Below are 19,043 nucleotides of genomic sequence, written 5' to 3'. Positions count from 1 at the left end.
CAGTGGGTTTGAAAGTGTTCTGGCCAAATGTCGCAAGATGGTCGGGCACTTCAAGCATAGTCCAACAAACGCCCAGGAATGAAATGAGCAGCTACTTGCACACGGACATAAGCAAGAATCTCTTGCTCAGGACGTTGCAACAAGATGGAATTCCATCCTGGAGATGGTTAAGCAGATCCGGAGAAACAAGTCTCCACTGACCACTACACTGGTGCAGCAAAATGGAAAGGTTGCCATGGTGACTGAACAAGAGCTTGCCAAACTGCAAAAACTGGAGGAACTACTTGAACCCGCCAGGTAAACACACATTTATTTCTGTGTGTTTGTGTGTGTCTCCTGTTATTTCTCTGTCCACCTGTGTGTGTGTTCTCACTCCCTCTCCCCCTGGTGTGTGTGTGTGTGTGTACAGGAAGGAAATTAGTATTTTTCTCTGTTATACAAAAATGATATGCTAAATGTTTAAAACATCTATTGTTCAGTAGTGTTGCCAGCCTAGCGTCACTTGTTCAAAGTTATGGAGCCTTCAGACAATGATCCAATCTACGTTGTGCGGTTCAAGAAGGTCTTTACCACAGACCTAACTCAGCGGAAGAACAGCACCAACCTCACCTGGCTGAAGATTGCTACTGCCATTGACCCCAGGTTTAAAGAACTGAAGTGTATCCCCAAAGAAGAAAGGAGTGAGGTGTGGGCTTCAGCACGTGGCCTGGTGACACGGCAACCACCTGCTGTGACAACAGAGGAACCATCACCACAGAAGAGGAAGATGTCCATCTTCTTGCTTGGTTCGTCTGATACGTCGGATGAAGAAGAAGAGTCCATAGAGCATTGTCTGGACCGCTACAAAGCCGAGCCCAAAACGAACATGGAGGGGTGTCCACTACAATGGTGGTCACAGAGAGAAGAAGCACATACCAAGCTGGGACTCATTGCAAGTACTTGCCAACCCCTGCAACCACAGTGCCTTGAGAGAGGTTGTTCTCGCTCTCTGGCCACATCGATCAAAAGAAGCAAGCTTTTTTTGAACATTTGTATTCACAGGAGAGAAATTGTATTCAAAGATGAAAGAAAGCTATTAAAATAGTATTTGAATGTAAATATACTTTCTTTGTGTTGATTCTACATTAATTCAATGATTTTACTAAAATAAATATCTGTTACAAGCTTCGGTCTTCAGTAGAAAAATTAGATTATTCGATATTCATTTATTGATTAATTTATCTAGATTCATCTAGATTAATTACAGAAAATTGTGAGATGAATTAGTTCTATTGACGGCACAATTTTTTTTACAATGGGAGGACAGCAAAGCCGTCCGCCAGTCTCTTACACTTCAACTACTTCAGACTTTGCATCTTGGTCAATTTTTAACTGTTAACCTTCGTTAAAACATTTAACAAATCGACACACTTGTATCTTCAACTGTATCGAAACTACGTACTTGTTACACTGGCGCTAAAAGATGATTGGAATATGATTATTATATATCGGGCATTTGTCTGTGGGGACCCCCGTTTATATGGCTAAAGGCTAAGTGCTTGTTACCTATCCGGGCCTACAACTTTTTCACGATACAACACGATTTCATTACACAAATGATATGCCATATGATAGCCGAGATTCAAAAGAGTCCCAACAGTAAAAAACTCATAATTTTTTGAGCTTATTCCGATGATGTGAAGGAATAAGGTCAATAACATACTTTAACATACTAAGATACTACCACTACCACAAGCACACACACGCACGCACACACTATCCGAACAGCTCAGTTATTCTAACTTGATCACATTAGCTATTGGTTCAAATCTTCACTTTATTTGTTTCCGACCATTTTACATTTTGAAATGGTGCGCATGTTTATACCGCTTCACTTGATTTAAGCCATTCAAATATCTTTACGTCCTAAACTACGTGGCTTTACCAAAACATATTTTCCAATTCACTTTGCACCACAGCACTCACCGCATTTTTCATTATCTAGTTGTAAACCACTCCCGTATTTAAGGCCTAAATTCACTGATTGCTTTCCATATTCTGAAGTAATTTTAGGCATTATCCTATAGACACATACATACAACGGAATGCACCAGACACCAAAGGCTGCATACACATGCCAGAACAATTGTATAACTTGTATACTATAAACATGTATTCAACTAGATAACTGTTATAACTATTGCTACTTGATTGATCTCTTAACTTGAATTATTATCTGTGTGACACAAACAGTTTGGTTGTTGTGTATTGTTGTATCTCATGGTGGTCCTCTTCTTAGGACTCCCAGGCGCCGTGGACCACTGGGGTAACCACCAACAGGTCTCCTCCTCGGTGGAGTCCTCCACCTCCAGCCAGGAGCACCTCAACTTCTCCAACGCCTCCTCCTCCTCCAACAGCAAGACCCACCCTAACCACAAGAGTGGCCCTGGGCGCTGGAAGACGCCCAACGCACCACAACACCCCCCGTCACGCTCTGACCTCCCCCCTCCACCCCCGCCGCCTCCCCCCACCCACCTCCCCCACGACCCCTATGAGCCCCCGATGGACCTGCCCCTGCCCCCGCCCCCTGTGCTCAACGCCGCCGCGGCGCAGCAGGCGGCCGACCGCAAGAAACGGGAGGAGCAGCAGCGCTGGTATGAGAAGGAGAAGGCTCGCCTGGAGGAGGAGAGGTACGGGAACTTCCTGTTACGTGTTGACCCCTGTCACCGTTTACTGCTGCTGTTCATGTCACTTCCTGTTACGTGTTGACCCCTGTCACCGTTTACTGCTGCTGTTCATGTCACTTCCTGTTACGTGTTGACCCCTGTCACCGTTTACTGCTGCTGTACCTGTCACTTCCTGTTACGTGTTGACCCCTGTTACCGTTTACTCGTGCTATGTTAACGTCACTGCCTGTTATGTTATTGTTTACTACTTACTTTGTTTGCAGTCACTTCCTCTGACTGCTTTTTTATTAAATGTTTTATTGGTTCCTAGAAGGCTAAAACCAACATTTTGCTTGTTTTATATTTTGAAATGTGAAAGGGCCATTCCTCTGGATTCCTCTTGAATCCCTCAGTCCTGGTGATTCTGTGAAACATGACATGTTATTTACTGCTGACGGCGTTGATCATGTTGCTCCTCCCAGGGAGAGGAAGCGAAGGGAGCAGGAGAAGAAGCTGGGGCAGATTCGTTCAAACCCTGTCATGGCCGCCCCCCCTCCGCACCACCAGCCGTCCCTAGCCCAACCGTACCCCCCTCCCCAGCATCAGCCACCGGTCCCATCCCGGCCCGAGAAGCTGGCCAGTGTCCCTGGCCCTGTGGGGCCCGCCCCAGGGCAGGCCGCTGGACCTCACCCTGGACCTCAGCCTGGACCTCAGCCTGGACCTCACCCTGGATCTCAGCCTGGACCTCACCCTGGACCTAACCCTGGTACTGAGCTGTGGTTTGTCTAAATTGAATTCAAAGTTTCTCAATATGTATAGTTTGAGATTTCAAACTACGCTTAGAAAAGTCTCTGCCAAAATGAGCCAGTCCCTAACCTTAAAGGTACAATAGTAACATGTTTTAGTTTGAAACGTGCTCTTAAACACATGTGATGTACTGTAGATGCTAACTTGAGGGTATAGGTATCTAGATAATAGCTTTCATTCTGCAGCAGCGCAGAGCAATCTCGTAGTACTTTTTGAGTCTGGGAGCAGTTTTGAGAGGGAAGGGAGAGGTCACGAGTTTATCTTAAAATAGCAAATCTTGCATATCGTACCTTTAAACCCTTATTGTGTAGGGGTTGTGAAGTGTGCTCTTATTGAACCCATGGGTTTGTCCTTCAGCCATGGACACGGTGATCAGGGAGCTGTTACCACAGCAGCAGCCACGCACCATCGAGCGGCGGGACCTGCAGTACATCACCATCAGCAAGGAGGAGCTGTCCTCCAGTGACAGCTTGTCCCCGGACCCTTGGAAGAGGGATGCCCGCGAAAAGGCTGAGAAGCAGCAGCAACTGCACATCGTGGACCTGCTGGACAAGGAGATCCAGGAGCTACAGGTACAGAGTGTTGACATGTTCCACTCCCCCCCGGTGTACGGAGCCCATCTGCTCTTTGAAGATAAGATCACATGGAATGTTAATACCAGAGGGGAAATGAGGATATCAGCAAATACAGGACAGTATAGGATGTAAATATAGATGAAGAAACCTGAATAAAATAGTTAAATCCTCCTTTCCACTGCCAGGCCAAGCCGGAGCGCACCGCAGAGGAGAGCGACCGCCTCCGCAAGCTCATGCTGGAGTGGCAGTTCCAGAAAAGGCTGCAGGAGTCCAAGCAAAGCGACGAAGATGAGGAGGAAGAGGACGACGAGGACGTGGACACGGCCATGATCATGCAGAGGCTGGAGGCTGAGAAGAGGGCCCGGGTGAGGCTAGTGGCGTAGTCGACAGGAGTTAGACAGAGGCTGGAGGCTGAGAAGAGGGCCCAGGTAAGGCTAGTGGTGTAGTCGACAGGAGATGCTACATCACAAGCCAGCCCTCCAGGGCCTCCAGCTGAGATGAGAGACAGGTGGTGTAGACAGCAAGAGTAAGAAAGAGCTGGAGGCTAGACCGAGGCCCAGGGTGAGGCTGGGAGATCAGGGGGCAAACTCGACATCCATTTATTTAAAAATAAGGGGTTAGTTTGATTGCAAAGTTTGTTTAAACAATTTAAACTCCTTCCAGACGGTGAGCACCAGAGTGTTTTGCAGCTCTGGGCTGACCTTGCAGTATTGTAGTTGCAGTTTGTATTTAACATTTGCATTGCAATGATAAATAGTAAGGTTGATGGAATAGGGATTATGATTATTTGCGTCAGGTATATTAAAGATAATAAATCATTGAGGTTGTTAATATGATGGTTGCTTGGTTGGAAAGGCAGAGGTGGGCACCAAGTTAGTGGAAGAGCAGGGTCTTCATCAATGTGTTGGCATGAAGGAGGTAGGCAGTCCCAATAGCTCGCACCATGAATGTCCTGCGATGTACCTCTGCCAACATGCTTACCCATTGCTTTGCCATGCTGAAGCGGCTTCTCTCTGACTGGCTTGGTGGGACGGGGCTCTAGGGGGGGGGGGGGGGGGCTTGGCTGGTTGCTGAGCACCACACTGCACAACCACATGGAGGTGGGACCTTCAGGCCTGTTAGAAGGGTGATGATTGGAGGACTCTTTTGTGCCTTTTTGTGTTTCAAAGTGTATAGCTCATGGGCACAAAGTCCATGAGGGTTGATCCAAGAGCCTAGTGAGTGTCCAATAGAGGGGACAGTGTGTGTGGGCCATCTGAGGGAGGGGCCATCTGGCTTCAGTATGTAGTCTTTGCTGGTTAGGCCCAATTCAAGATATCTTTGCAGGGTACATTCACTGACCTTAAAATAAGTGAATGTTTGCTGCACTAGATTTTATAAAACAATGTTTTGACCTTTTATTTATTTTCTATCTCTTTTACTGTCTATCTGCTCTTATTTATTCCCGTTAGCTTCTCTTTCTTTGGGAACTGGATGTCTTTCACTCTTTCTTTCGACCACTTGATGGTACCCTGAGCTTTGCTAATTCTCCACCTTCTCCTTTTTGTTTGTCCTGTATTCCCCCTCTCTCGCTCCATCTCTCTCCTTCACTTTAGCAGCAGACAGCTGTCCCTGCTATCTCTGTTCTAGACTTGGTACGTTCGTCCTGCTGTTCATCCCTCTCCTTTCACTTGCCTAACTTGTTTTACCTCCTGTTTCTTGTCTAGATAGCCAACTCAGCCCTGTTGGTCCTGTCCGCTCCACCGGACGGCAGCGGTTGTTTTGTTGTTTTAAGGGGTGTTGCCGGGAAGGCTGATTTAACCTTATGAGAGAGTAATGAGAGTAATGGGATAATCTCCCCTTTAATGGGAACACCTTCCATCCCTTGTGGCGCTCTAAACCTCTGCCGACAAGTTTTAATGCTGCTCCTCAAAACTTAAATCATTCATTATCCACAACAAGCTCGGAAACTAAAAGTCATTCAACGTTAAAACAGTTTACTTTGTTTTGCTTTTTCTTCGCAATCTCAATTAAGTAATAAATAATGGGGCGAAATGGCACTGTACACAAATGCCCCGATTTCTGGTTTGGGAAAGGTTACTTTAATTAGGTCTCTTTGTCGTACTCACTGTAGCCTACATGCTGTAAGTCACTCAGGCTCACTTATTAGTATATTTACATTTCTCAACAAACGATTCATCTTATTTCATCTATAGTGGTAAACTACATTCATAGGTATATAATTATCCCTATTTGTTCAATGTATTTTTTTGTTCACCATTTATAATTTTTATTTCACAAAGACACAGCACACCAAACAACAACAAGAGTTACATTACAGAATCCACAACAATAAAAACACAAACCACGTCAACGGCAACAGTAACAACGATGACCTAGAGGGGGGGTGAGACACAATTTGCTAATTCAGTTGGGATGCAGACATGTCGCATGTCAGCACCGGGCGGATGATTCTAGATATACATACGGACAGATGGACAGACAGATATGTAATCAGAGTCTAATGCGATCGGCAGAAAGTTCTACAGTTAATTGAAACATCTTGAATGGGCAAGCCTACTGGGAGCACTGATTTTAGGAGGGTCTGTCTGTTAAATGTATTGATCCTTCATTCAGACAGCAATCGGCGTTACAAGCAAGTGTTTACTTGCACTTAATATAGGTTCCTTTTACTAACATGACGATGTGCAGTTGTATCACAATTTTTTTATTTGGATACCAACTCTCTCCAACAGTCTGACGGCCTACTTTTCTTTATCGAACAGGGAAATGACCTTAAAACGACAGTGATTATGTTTGTCATCATTTTTTCTCGCATGTTATGAAGTTTATTCCCTATGTGCCTAAGGTAAAATGACCTTTAAAGAATGGTCTTTGAGATAGAGCGTGAGGACAGCAACAGTGTTGGTTTTAGTGCAGATAAAGGATGGGGTGCACGGCTAAATGCTTTGCAAGTAGCATACAGATTACAGGGTAGTTTGCATGAGCCTCTCCTATCCACCGGGCCTCAAAGGCCCCCACTGTAATGTGGAGCTCATGTGATCATCCATACCTTCATCCCCCATTACCTGTGTTTCGTCAACTGGGCTTCTCAATATCCCTCAGCACCACACCCCGGTGTAGTGTGGGATGGTGTGAATTGGATAGTGTTGCATCTGGTGATATCTTGTTTCTCCTGCCATTGGGAGTTTTGTTTGTATCAAACTGAAGCATGTCATGTAGTTGCATGTTTGCTGGGCGGAGCAGAACATTGACCATGAGGAAGAATCCAACATACCACATGTGGTGCGCATGGAGCAGAGTGCGTCAGTCCTCGTTGGGATGTGTGTTTGATCAGCTTGTCGGGTTTTATTCTCCTTGTGCATGTTGTGTTGGGTAATTTGCATGTTTTTTGTGATGTGTTTGTGTGTGCAAGTTGCACGCTGTGTGTGGGCGCATGTGTGTTGCCGTTACAACTGAACCCTAGCTCTGCACGGAAACATCTAAGCAGGCATTTAGTTAGCCCTCAGCTAATGTCAGCTCTGTGCCCAGCTCTGTGCCCACTGATCCCTCCCTAACGATGCCTTCGTCCTCCCCGCCGCTCCGTGGCCCTCCTGGGCCGCTGTGCCGAGCAGCTGCAGGACGAGGAGCGTCGGCGCAAGCAGCAGCTGGAGGAGATCCGCAAGCGGGAGGTGGAGGAGCGGGCCAAGCAGGAGGAGGAGAGGAGCTGGAGGGAGGTGGAGGAGCGGGCCAAGCAGGAGGAGGAGAGGAGCTGGAGGGAGGAGGAGAGGGCCCGGCGCGAGGCAGATCAGAAGGTATGTTGGGCTGTGTTTCTAGGAAGGCCTAGAAACACAAGGACTGTTAACATTGTCTGTGGGAATACTCGGTTGATGAGGCTTCAGTCTAAATCTTCCACGATGCCAGTGCTCACCACTCTAGTCTCACGGGGCGTGTTCACACCGTTTCTCGGGGACGTGTTCCCAACCAGCCACTGTTGGTGGGATTTGTTACAAAGACCAACAGACGCATTGTCCAATTGATAAAATAAATAAAGAAGACGGGATGATTAAACTGGGGAATAGAAACCCCAGGGCTCTGAACAACAGCTCCAGCAAATAGGAGTGAGCACGCCCGGTGAACACGGAGTGGTGATGACCCTTAAAGGGCCAGTCATCCACTGATTCAGATGGAATTCTAGACTGGGATTAAAGTCAAATGTTTTGGGCTAGAGATTTAGGAAAGAGGGGGGCGTGTTATCCCAGTGGTTACAACCCACCGTCGTTGTGTAGCGTTTAATTGAGTGTTGTTAAGCAATGTTGGATGTTATACTACATGTTGTACTATAGGTGCCCAGGAAGCCTCACCGTCACTCGGTCACGGACGTTAAACAAACCGCTGCTCAGAGAGCGCTTCACCTTCCACACACCATGGCGGATTACACACCTTTGATTTCTCTAAATTGGGAACTAATTTCAGTAACAAATTATAGTAAACATAGTAATCTATGCTATTTATCACTAAGACAAATTACCATGTTTAAAACCCCCAAAATGTTGTTTTGGGTTCAATGGCTCTTTAACCTTGGTATGAATTGCTTTATTGATCAATTTCAATCGACTAGGTCCAAATACACACACACACACACACACACACCCTTATATATATATATACATATTATATATATGTGTATATATATATGTAAATATCTATATCACTAAATAATTAAATGTATGAGTGTACAGATATGTCTATAAGATGTTGAGTTGCATGTTGCCCCACTGTGTCCCTTTCCCCCTGTAGTGTGTGTTGTCACTTTAAGCATGGAGCCCCTATCGCGTGGTGCTGTGGATGTTTTAGCCAGTGCTTTATTTGTTTGAGTCATTATTTCATTGTTTAAGTTTTTGGGGTTAGCAAAAGCAAATATCTGTTCGTTATTCATTTATGTGTTGGAACCATTTTCATTCAGCATCGATTCAAAAACCATTACCCGAAATTGCTGCTTCTCTCCCACCTTACCCAAACCCACTGTTAAATATGTCCATCCGCAACCCTCAGGCCAGCATTCTCATCCATCCATATATGTACACAAAGCCCTGTCCCGATAGTGTTCCTACCCTGACATTCTCTTCCATTCCTCCCCCGTGTCGAGGTAGTGGCGTTTTGCCCTTCAGATGGCAGTCCTTCAGATGGCAGTCCTTGAAAAAGCGCATGCAGACGCTGGCTGTATGAGTTGGGTTGAAAACATGCATTTTACTATGAAAAACATTGCATCGTGAAGACCACAAATGGACAATAGTCTGGTCTTAGCAATACGTTAATTATGAAACGTATAATAGTTTGGAATCTCTTGGAATGTGCGACTTAAGATGTGTGCACCAGCTGAAAACCTTTAGATTTGAATTTCTACAATGATCGCCAATATGAAGTGCACAAATGTTTTGATATGTTGCTGTTACTTCGAGTAGCATTGTGAACGATTTAGCTCCTCCCAGGGGCCGTCCACTCTAACGTTGTGCCTTGAACTAGCGTAGCTCAGCCAGCTATGAATGTTGCTAGTGGGTTTAGGAGTGTCGATGGCAAGATTCTTGTGAACGGAGTGGGACAGGCTGTCATTTTTTTATCAGTTATTGGATGTGATTATATTGAAAACATTGAAATCACCATGGATCAAAAATGACTACAGATATTTCCAGGTGATTTTAAGCTATGAGCTAGTTGAAATGGTACTTATCGCAACATTAATCTAAAGATTTAAAATCAGTTCAGGCGTCTTAGGTGAATACCCCAGTTTGAGGACGGTGATGCATGCATAAGGTGATCCAAGCTCTTGATGGCTGCTTAAACCAGCCATCCACCACCGAGACTCCACGCTAACTAATTTGTTACCTCAAAACTACGTAACCACTGCATCAAAGAAGGCCTCCAAACTGTCAGGGTGTAGGGAAGGGACAGGGCATCGGTATTCAGCATAAGCACTTCCCCACTCCACCCCCACGCACACACCAGCGCTCCGACACACCTCGTGGCCTCCTGTCAACGGGTCCCTTTGGGCCGGAGTCACCCTTGGGGAGAGCCTTGACAACCAAGAAACTTTCACCCAGACGTTGATGGACCTCAACACCCGGCGGACCACATATCGTCGATCACATATCCACGCTAACAACGGGACATAGATTCTCCTTTTCCTGGGTCCGATTAGCTCTTCTTCTATTCAGCCTACCTCTGGGGGTTCTCATGCACGTACTAGGCTTTGCTCCGAAGGCATCCAGGCCGTTAGCCGGGCTCCAGCGGAGGGGAGGGTGGGCCCAGTCTTTGTGGCCGTTGTCAGTGGGTACCCGGTGGTGGCAGTGGTAGGACCGCCCTGTCCGGAGCTGAGGGGAGGGTGGGCCCAGTCTTTGTGGCCGTTGTCAGTGGGTACCCGGTGGTGGCAGTGGTAGGACCGCCCTGTCCGGAGCTGAGGGGAGGGTGGGCCCAGTCTTTGTGGCCGTTGTCAGTGGGTACCCGGTGGTGGCAGTGGTAGGACCGCCCTGTCCTGAACTGAGGGCTGACTAACAGGTTGTCCTACTCCTGTGCGTAGAGGAGACAGGAGGAGGAGTACTACAATCGTCTGGAGGCGGGGCGCCGCCGGCAGCACGACGAGGCAGAGAGGAAGCTGCTGACGCCCGAGGAGCCTGGTGGTCTGTACCGGCCGCCCCTCCCCCGGGACTACCAGCCCCCCGAGCCCCCCACTAACACGCCCCCGCCCCCCCCACAGAGAAACACCTCCTACCTCAAAACCCAGGTGGTCTCCCCCGACGCGCTCTACACCGCCACATTCGTGTCCTACGCAGGTGACGAGGAAGACGATGAGGAAGGAGAGGAGGCCTCCAGGGCCAGCGCCCTATCAGGTCAGCCCAAGCTGTCGGCGACCCGGAAGTCGTACGGAGACCTCCCGGTCTCGGGGCACGGGAAGCCTCGGCCGCCGCCAACTGCCCGCAAGCCCCGCCCATTGTCTGACGGCATCTTCCTGTCGAGCTCGTTTCAGCTGCCAGTCAACAACTCCAACAGTACAGGCCACGCCCCTCCCCCTCCCACCAAACCAAGCTTCCTGAAAGGTAGAGCGAGAGGAGGAGCTCGTCACGGCGCCTCCCCCCCTTAGTCCACTAGTCTGTGGTGTAGCCGACTTCCAGCAGGGGCAATCATTTTGACCCAACTTCTTCTCTTTTTCTAAATTTCGTCAAAATTGACCTTTTCTGTAGATATTAGTCAATCATCCCCATCTATTTGTGTCTATTTTTTTAAGTGTGGACGGTCTCTTCAGATCCGATGCCCTTCGTATTTGTTCTGTATTGTTTGTGTTGTTCTTTTGTAGGTTTACCCTCTTTTTGTCCTTCTTACCCAAATGCCTTCTTCCAATCAGATGGTCATTATTAGTGGCCAGTACAAAATAAGCTACCGTAGCTCCGACACTGCCCGACAGCCCAAATCCCCAACTCGAGTAACACCACTCCAGACCAATCACAGTACTGTTGGTGTTGTCGCTCGCCGCCTCTTGTCTGTTTGGTTGCTGCTGTGTTGCAGCGAGCTGCTTATCTGCCTGCACATGGCCATGCTTAGGGAGGGTTCAGCAAGCTGCTTATCTGCCTGCCCACGGCCATGCTTGGGGACGGTTCAGGGAAAGAAGATAGTCATGGCTTTCTCAGCCTCATTGATCACATTGACTATTTCCATTCACTTTACCACAAATTACCACACTAATTAATAGGAGTACAAAGCACCTACCTTGTCTTTGGTTGTTTAGAAACAAGCCTTGCAGGTCTCTAGTGACCTGTGTGTGTGGGGTAGGCCAGTCCAATGCCCTATGGCAGAGTTCTGCTTACAAGTTTGAAGTCTGCACAATTTGAACAGCCAAACACAAATGGTGTCTCACGCATACACTTATATCTACCATTAGTCAAAGAAAATGCACATTTTTGGTCCTAGACTCATTACTAGCCCTGTAAGGGGATGTTTAAGGGGAATCCGCCCACTAACTTCAGCCCCCCTTCATCTCCCTTAATCCCCCTTCATTCCTAAATTAACCGGTTGCAAATCCCATTGCTTCACCCCGCTGTTCTCTCCTCCACAAGGATGCCTCTGTCACGCCACTGCCCCTCAACAAAATAATTACTTCCCTCAAATACTTTGGTAGCTTTGGTAGCCATTGCTTTTTACTGCTTGCGCTGAGCTTCATCTTGATCCGGGCGGTGCCCTGATTTCTTACTTATTCTTGACGTCTTTCTTTTAAATGTTTTTCTTTGTTCATCCTTCCTTGTTGTGGGTCTGGCCTTGTCTGTATGCTTGTCTATCTACTGGTTGCTCTGCCTTCAATGTCACTTCTTCTGACATGGACTTCTGACACACTTCTTAGTGTCTGTTTCAGACCAAACTATGTGCTGAATTTTCTTATATTTTTCTGGTAGTCTGCATGTGTGTGGCTCATTTCTAGCTTTTTAGACATGAAAGGGCTGCTTGCTTGGCTAAACCCAACTCCCATGGGTCTTTTTGGCAGGGTTTCAAGGGACCATCAGAACCTGAATCTCCTCCGCCTCACTCACTACTTCCATAAGACATTCTTAGCCATTTACGTTATGCTGGCAAATTTGAGAGCACATAGCACATTGATTAATACATTTTGGAGTCACTTCTCTTTTCCTCCTTTATAAGAACTTTTAACGGAGATGACTGAATAAACGATACATTCAATTTGAGTCTGAGAAACCAGAAATGATGTAAACTACAGTGCTAGCTCCTCAGAGCTGCCAGCGTAACGGATCAGCTCATTATGTCAGGTGAAAACATGAGCCACTGCGTCTGGGTATGAATTGTGTCTCATTGAACCCCAATCCATCTAGCCGCCCTTCTCCATTCCCTCCATTAATAAAGTCAACAAATGTCAACTCCCACATATACTTGGACACCATGTGTTTTATGGAATGTGGGTAGTAGTGAGGCTGAATTAATACATTTATTAGCCTTTTGCTTTGTCCAGGAATATCTTCGATACAAGTCCTAATATTATCGACGTTGAACCATTATCTGGGATACAATTCAGTCCACGCTTGCAGAATGACGCAGGGGCATGTGAGCCAAACTTAAGTTGTGTATTGGGCAATGGTCATGGTCACCTTTAATGCCAAACATTGACCTATTCAACTCCCTGGTATATTGGGCTAAGATGTGCAATTGTACTAGACTTGTATCTCTACTTAGCTGGTTTTCCATCTGAAAAATTCCAAACAACTAAAAGGGGTGGCCAAAACTGAGTTACCTTGACCAATGACCAATGTTTTAATGTTCAACTGATGCCTCACTCTTTCGGATTAGCTTTGTAACCAACATTTTAACTGTTTGCTCTCCTCTAACACAGCCGTCTTCTTCTCTTCTTCTGGCCTTGTGTTTCTTGTATGATAAAGCATAGTTAACTTCATGCTCGTCTAGTGTTCTTTCTTCATCTGGTCTTTAGGATCTCTTTGGTGACGTAACTATTGTACATCCTACAAGACAAGCTGCAGAGTACCATTTATAAAAGACACAAGTTTAAGAAAAGGAATCAATTCGAAATGTACAGATCCAACAGATCTAGAATATTTTCATGTGGACTAATTTTTAAATGGTACACAGCAGCTTGCCAATGCCGAAGAATGTCTGTGAGGAGAGGTTGACTAAGAGTGATACTTACTGACCCCCTAACCTATTGTACAGGATTTGATTCGTACACTGGAAACCCTGCAGGACTTGTAGGAACGGGAGAGGTCTTCAAGGACAAGTGGACCAAAGGGTGAGACAGGGCTTTGCTGCCAGCCATGTTCATCGCAGACCTCAATCAGTTCAAGTCAAAACCTTTTTTTGAAAGCAATTGTCATAAATAGATGTTTTCATCAGATATGGCTAGCTTTTTAGTTTCTTGAAGTATTTATTCCCCCTCCCCTCAGCCAGGAGCAGGAGAACGCGGCTCCAGGAGCTCCAGAGAGCATGACCTTCAAGGAGCGACAGCGGCTGTTCTCCCAGGGCAAGGAGGTGTCCAACAAGGTCAAGGCATCGCGCAAGCTCATGGAGCTGGAGAATGAGCTCAACACTAAATAGACTACAGCCATCACAACCCTCATTATCCCAGTGGCTTGTATGAAACACTCATCCCTCCCCCCCTCCCCAAAAATCACTCGCATACAGTTGTAAGCCATTCACCTATACAATTACTTAATTTTTCCTCATGCTTTCATTATCCGACAAAAAGAAAGAACCTATTATTAATTCGGAGGACAATATTACTTTGGCGCTCGGATGTTGAGAATTGTAGTTAGTTATGGTGGGCTGGGGCACTTTCCTCCCTTTTTAATAATTGAGTAACTGGTTGATGCTCCTCCTATCACATAGCTGTGTGGTAGCAATAGCAGAGACTTTTATGGCCTAATTTGTTTCCCCTCTTTAAGATCTAATGTAAATGTATAATGGTAAAGCACTGTAAAAACTTTTTGTTTAATCCGGTGAGATATACAATTCAGCGAATGACATCCCAATGGGGGGAATATACTTTGGTTACAGGATTGTTGCTGGGTTGGGGAAGAAAATTATTTTTGCTCATTTTAAAAAAAAATGTAATAGGATACTGAAATCATTTTATGTTTTATGCTCTTTTCTGCATTACTTTATATTTTAAAAGTTAATTGTATTAAAATTTGTGGATTCAACTCCTACATTTGAATTGTTTGAATACTCAATGAGCAGAGGTCCATCAGAAGCTGTTTCGTTCCATGGCCAGCATGTGGAAAATTTATTCAGGGTTTGTTTTAGATTCAACTCGTAAATACCTTAATTAGAATCACTGGGTCATGGCAGAATTTCTTGTAAACAAGATTACTGTAGATATCTGTGTCACCTGTGTCACTCCGTATCACTGTTATGAAGCATAACCTTCAGTGATTTGACACTTGGTGGGTAAGGGAGACGAGGTCTGGAAGAATCCAGCACACATTCCTCTGGCCAACACACGTGAACACTAACAAGTAGACAATGGAAGGAATTAAAGTACATGTGACATGGTCAGGATGTCATTCTAACTCCCTGATTTACCTTTAGTTTACATTATATTCCTTGTTTGAATTAAATAGTCTTTTTTTTAACAGTTGTGTGCAATTATTTGGATTAATTGTGTACTTACATGCATTGTCACCAAGCAAAACATTTTAAAACCAGTAAAGAAACAAAACACTAGTGCTCCGTTGAACCACAGATATTTATTTTAAATATTTTATATATCTATTAAAATAAATTAATTTACATGTTTTGGGCCCCTTCAAATATCATTCAGAATTTTAATCAGTCGTGATATTTTGATCCCAAAAAATAATTACTGCCAATGTATAAAAAGCAATACATAAAAGACATGGTCACAAAAATTGTCATTCATTTGAACCAATTTCCGAACTCAAATGTTTGGAGCTAGTATCTGTATCCAATGCTCCTTGCTATGTTGGAGCAGATGCATTCTTCCAGCTTTGAGATGATGCTATAAATGTGTACAAAAGCCTCCAGGGACAGATGGGCCTCCGTCCCTGGAAACTGACAGTACCTTTCTAGGTTTCCCATGAAACCAAATTATTTAAGCGGTGTTATGTTTTGCCTTTTGTAAATCAATAAATACACATTTTCAACAGCTTAGTGAATTCTTTGTCTTGATTCTAGTAACATTGTTGAGAAGCATTTTCCAACGACAGTCTTAAACACGACACTTGGATGGTTACTGTCTCATTGATTTTCCAACAGAAACCAATGGAATTTACAAAATGCAAATAAAACAGGACGAACTGTTTCTTAACGATACTTGATTTGGAACATCAAGAAACGTTTAGGGTTGTTTTAAGGAGAGGTTTGTGAATGCCCATAGCCATCCATTCTGAAGCAGTCGGAGGCGATTCTAAATGAGCCAAATACCCGAGACGGGACCAGTCGTCAAAATATCGGTGTCAAACCCTTTCATCCTAGACAACCTTTCTTTTACATCTATAAATAGCTCTTAAACGTCTTCCATGTTTCATAATAACACGGTTGATTTTGCATTAACTGCTATGTCCCCCTAAAAGGGACAGAGCATAATAAAATGCCCTAATATTTAATGGCTGTGTGAAGGTTGTCAGGGTGTAGTTAGTTAAAAAAGGTCAACTATGAATTACGTAGTTGGAATTACGTAGAAGGGAGTATGCCCTTCCGGTCTACATGTGTTTTGTGAATCTGGAGAAGGCGTATGACCGGGTCCCCCGGGAGAAACTGTGGGAGGTGCTGCGGGAGTATGGGGTAAGGGGGTCTATCCTCAGGGCCATCCAATCTTTGTACTCCCAAAGCGAGAGCTGTGTTCGTGTTCTCGGCAGCCAGTCAGTTTCGTTCTCAGTGGGTGCTGGTCTCCGCCAGGGCTGCGCCTTGTCACCAATCCTGTTTGTGATATACATGGACAGGATATCGAGGCGTAGTCGTGGTGGGGAGGGGTTGCAGTTCGGTGGTCTGAGGATCTCGTCACTGCTTTTTGCAGATGATGTGGTCCTCATTGGATCATCGGCCTGTGACCTTCAGCACTCACTGGATCGGCTGGCGGCCGAGTGTGAAGCGGCTGGGATGAGGATCAGCACCACTAAATCTGAGGCCATGACTCTTAGCAGGAAACCGGTGGATTACTTACTCCGGGTAGGAAATGAGTCCTTAGCCCAAGTGAAGGAGTTCAAGTACCTCGGGGTCTTGTTCGCGAGTGAGGGTACTATGGAGCGTGAGATTGGCCGGAGAATCGGAGCAGCGGGGGCGGTATTGCGTTCGCTTTACCGCACCGTTGTAACGAAAAGAGAGCTGAGCCGCAAGGCAAAGCTCTCGATCTACCGGTCGATCTTCGTTCCTATCCTCACCTATGGTCATGAGGGCTGGGTGATGACCGAAAGGACGAGATCGCAGGTACAAGCGGCCGAGATGAGTTCTCTCAGAAGGGTGGCTGGCGTCTCCCTTAGGGATAGGGTGAGAAGCTCAGCCATCCGTGAGGAACTCGGATTAGAGCCGCTGCTCCTTTACTTAGAAAGGAGTCAGCTGAGGTGGTTCGGGCATCTGGTAAGGATGCCCACTGGGTGCCTTCCTTGGGAGGTGTTTCAGGCACGTCCAGTGGGGAGGAGACCTCGGGGAAGACCCAGGACTAGGTGGAGAGATTATATCTCAACACTGGCCTGGGAACGCCTCGGGATCCCCCCGTCAGAGCTGGTCAATGTGGCCCGGGAAAGGGAAGTCTGGGGCCCCCTGCTTGAGCTGCTCCCCCCGCGACCCGACCCCGGATAAGCGGATGAGGATGAGGATGAATTACGTGATTTAAGGAGCATTTCACCAGTGGAAACATGAATCTGTATTGAAAGTGTGTCACATAGAGTGGGGAGAACAAGTATTTGATACACTGCCGATTTTGCAAGTCTCCCCACTTACAAAGCATGTAGAAGTCTAATTGTTATCATAGGTAAACTTCAACTGTGAGTGACTGAATCTAAAACAAAAATCCAGAAAATCACGTATGATTTTTAAGTAATTAATTTGCATTTTATTGCATGCCATAAGTATTTGATACATCAGAAAAGCAGAACTTAATATTTGGTACAGAAACCTTTGTTTGCAATTAAAGAGATCATACGTTTCTTGTAGTTCTTGACCAGGTTTGCACACTCTGCAGCAGGGATTTTGGCCCACTCCTCCATACAGACCTTCTCCAGATCCTTCAGTTTTCGGGGCTCTCGCTGGGCAATACAGACTTTCAGCTCCCTCCATCTTTTTTCGATTGGGTTCAGGCCCGGAGACTGGCTAGGCCACTCCAGGACCTTGAGCTGCTTCTTACGGAGCCACTCCTTAGTTGCCCTGGCTGTGTGTTTCGGGTCGTTGTCATGCTGGAAGACCCAGCCACAACCCATCTTCAATGCTCTTACTGAGGGAAGGAGGGTGTTGGCCAAGATCTCGCGATACATGGCCCCATCCATCCTCCCCACAATACGGTGCAGTCGTCCTGTCCCCTTTGCAGAAAAGCATCCCTAAAGAATGATGCTTCCACCTCCATGCTTCAGGGTTGGGATGGTGTTCTTGGGGTTGTCATTGGGGTCATTGGGGACAGTTGCCGACCCTCATTCGCTGTGGATCTTTGGCCCAAGGCATAAGGCCCTTCTCCAGTCACTCCCAAAATCCCCACCGACCCAATTCACACTCAGACTTTTCGATTCTGTTCGTAACATGTTAAGTGCAATCTAACAACTGCACGCCGGCCTATGGCATGCAAAAATAGTTATTCTGTTGATCAATTTCATCTGACCGGCTGTTCTGATCATATCCGAGGTTGGGGAATATTGTTAAACAGTCTTTGTTTACCAAACAATTTCGTTCCAATGTGTTCCACTCCAATAGTGGTCCTTTGAGTTTAAATCCAACTCTAACGAATGAATTGGCCAGTTTTAAATTTCATAGAATATTTTAACATTCCCAGTCTTTGAAACCTTTCATACCGGGCATGTTAAATAAGGCCACGCTCCTAGTCTGGCTATTGCCAGACCAAGCTCAATCGTAGATTGCACGTTGGTCTGGGGAAGCTGCCGTCATTTTCTTCAGCACAAGGCGTGATCAACGGGCCTAGTTCAACTGACTGTACGAGATTGGCTGCTTGCCGTCGCTTTTCTGTCGTCATTGTGTTAAACCAGCCAATAGCGTGGCCCCTAACAGAACATTTTAGGGGCACAACCAGAAATTTTAGGGGCACACACCGTAAATCAACATGGCAATGTGATTTTCTCCTTCTTTTCACTGTATTACTAATAAATATTTTGATAATAGATGCAGCAATTACAATGTGCGGTTTCAAATTCAGTGTCACATTTTATTGTTATTCTCATCTATACCAACTTTTTCCACGTGTGCACGCATGCGTTCGTCAAGCACGGAAGCAATAGTTTCAAAATTGGATATGAAGATGAAATCTGACTCATAGGTTCAGTGTTAAATTGCTGTCTGTGGTTCTATA

General features: G+C 45.8%; 1 protein-coding gene across 1 annotated transcript in view; it reads left to right on the top strand.

Annotated features, from left to right (window-relative positions):
• Nucleotides 1–15,680, top strand: part of LOC115534674 (afadin-like) — a 125,981-nt gene extending 110,301 nt beyond the window's left edge. Inside the window, 9 exon segments of the mRNA XM_030345827.1 lie at nucleotides 2,279–2,669; nucleotides 3,128–3,411; nucleotides 3,810–4,024; nucleotides 4,213–4,392; nucleotides 5,623–5,661; nucleotides 7,642–7,821; nucleotides 10,584–11,100; nucleotides 13,730–13,805; nucleotides 13,960–15,680. Of these exon segments, the coding sequence (XP_030201687.1) occupies nucleotides 2,279–2,669; nucleotides 3,128–3,411; nucleotides 3,810–4,024; nucleotides 4,213–4,392; nucleotides 5,623–5,661; nucleotides 7,642–7,821; nucleotides 10,584–11,100; nucleotides 13,730–13,805; nucleotides 13,960–14,110 (2,033 nt within the window). The 3' untranslated portion in view covers nucleotides 14,111–15,680.
• The last annotated feature ends 3,363 nt before the right edge of the window (nucleotides 15,681–19,043 follow it).

The sequence above is a fragment of the Gadus morhua genome, chromosome 21 (genome assembly GCF_902167405.1).
Source record: "Gadus morhua chromosome 21, gadMor3.0, whole genome shotgun sequence".
In the NCBI taxonomy this organism is placed as follows: domain Eukaryota; kingdom Metazoa; phylum Chordata; class Actinopteri; order Gadiformes; family Gadidae; genus Gadus; species Gadus morhua.
Note: the sequence above shows the minus strand (reverse complement) of the source record. Positions and strands in the feature narration are given on the sequence as shown.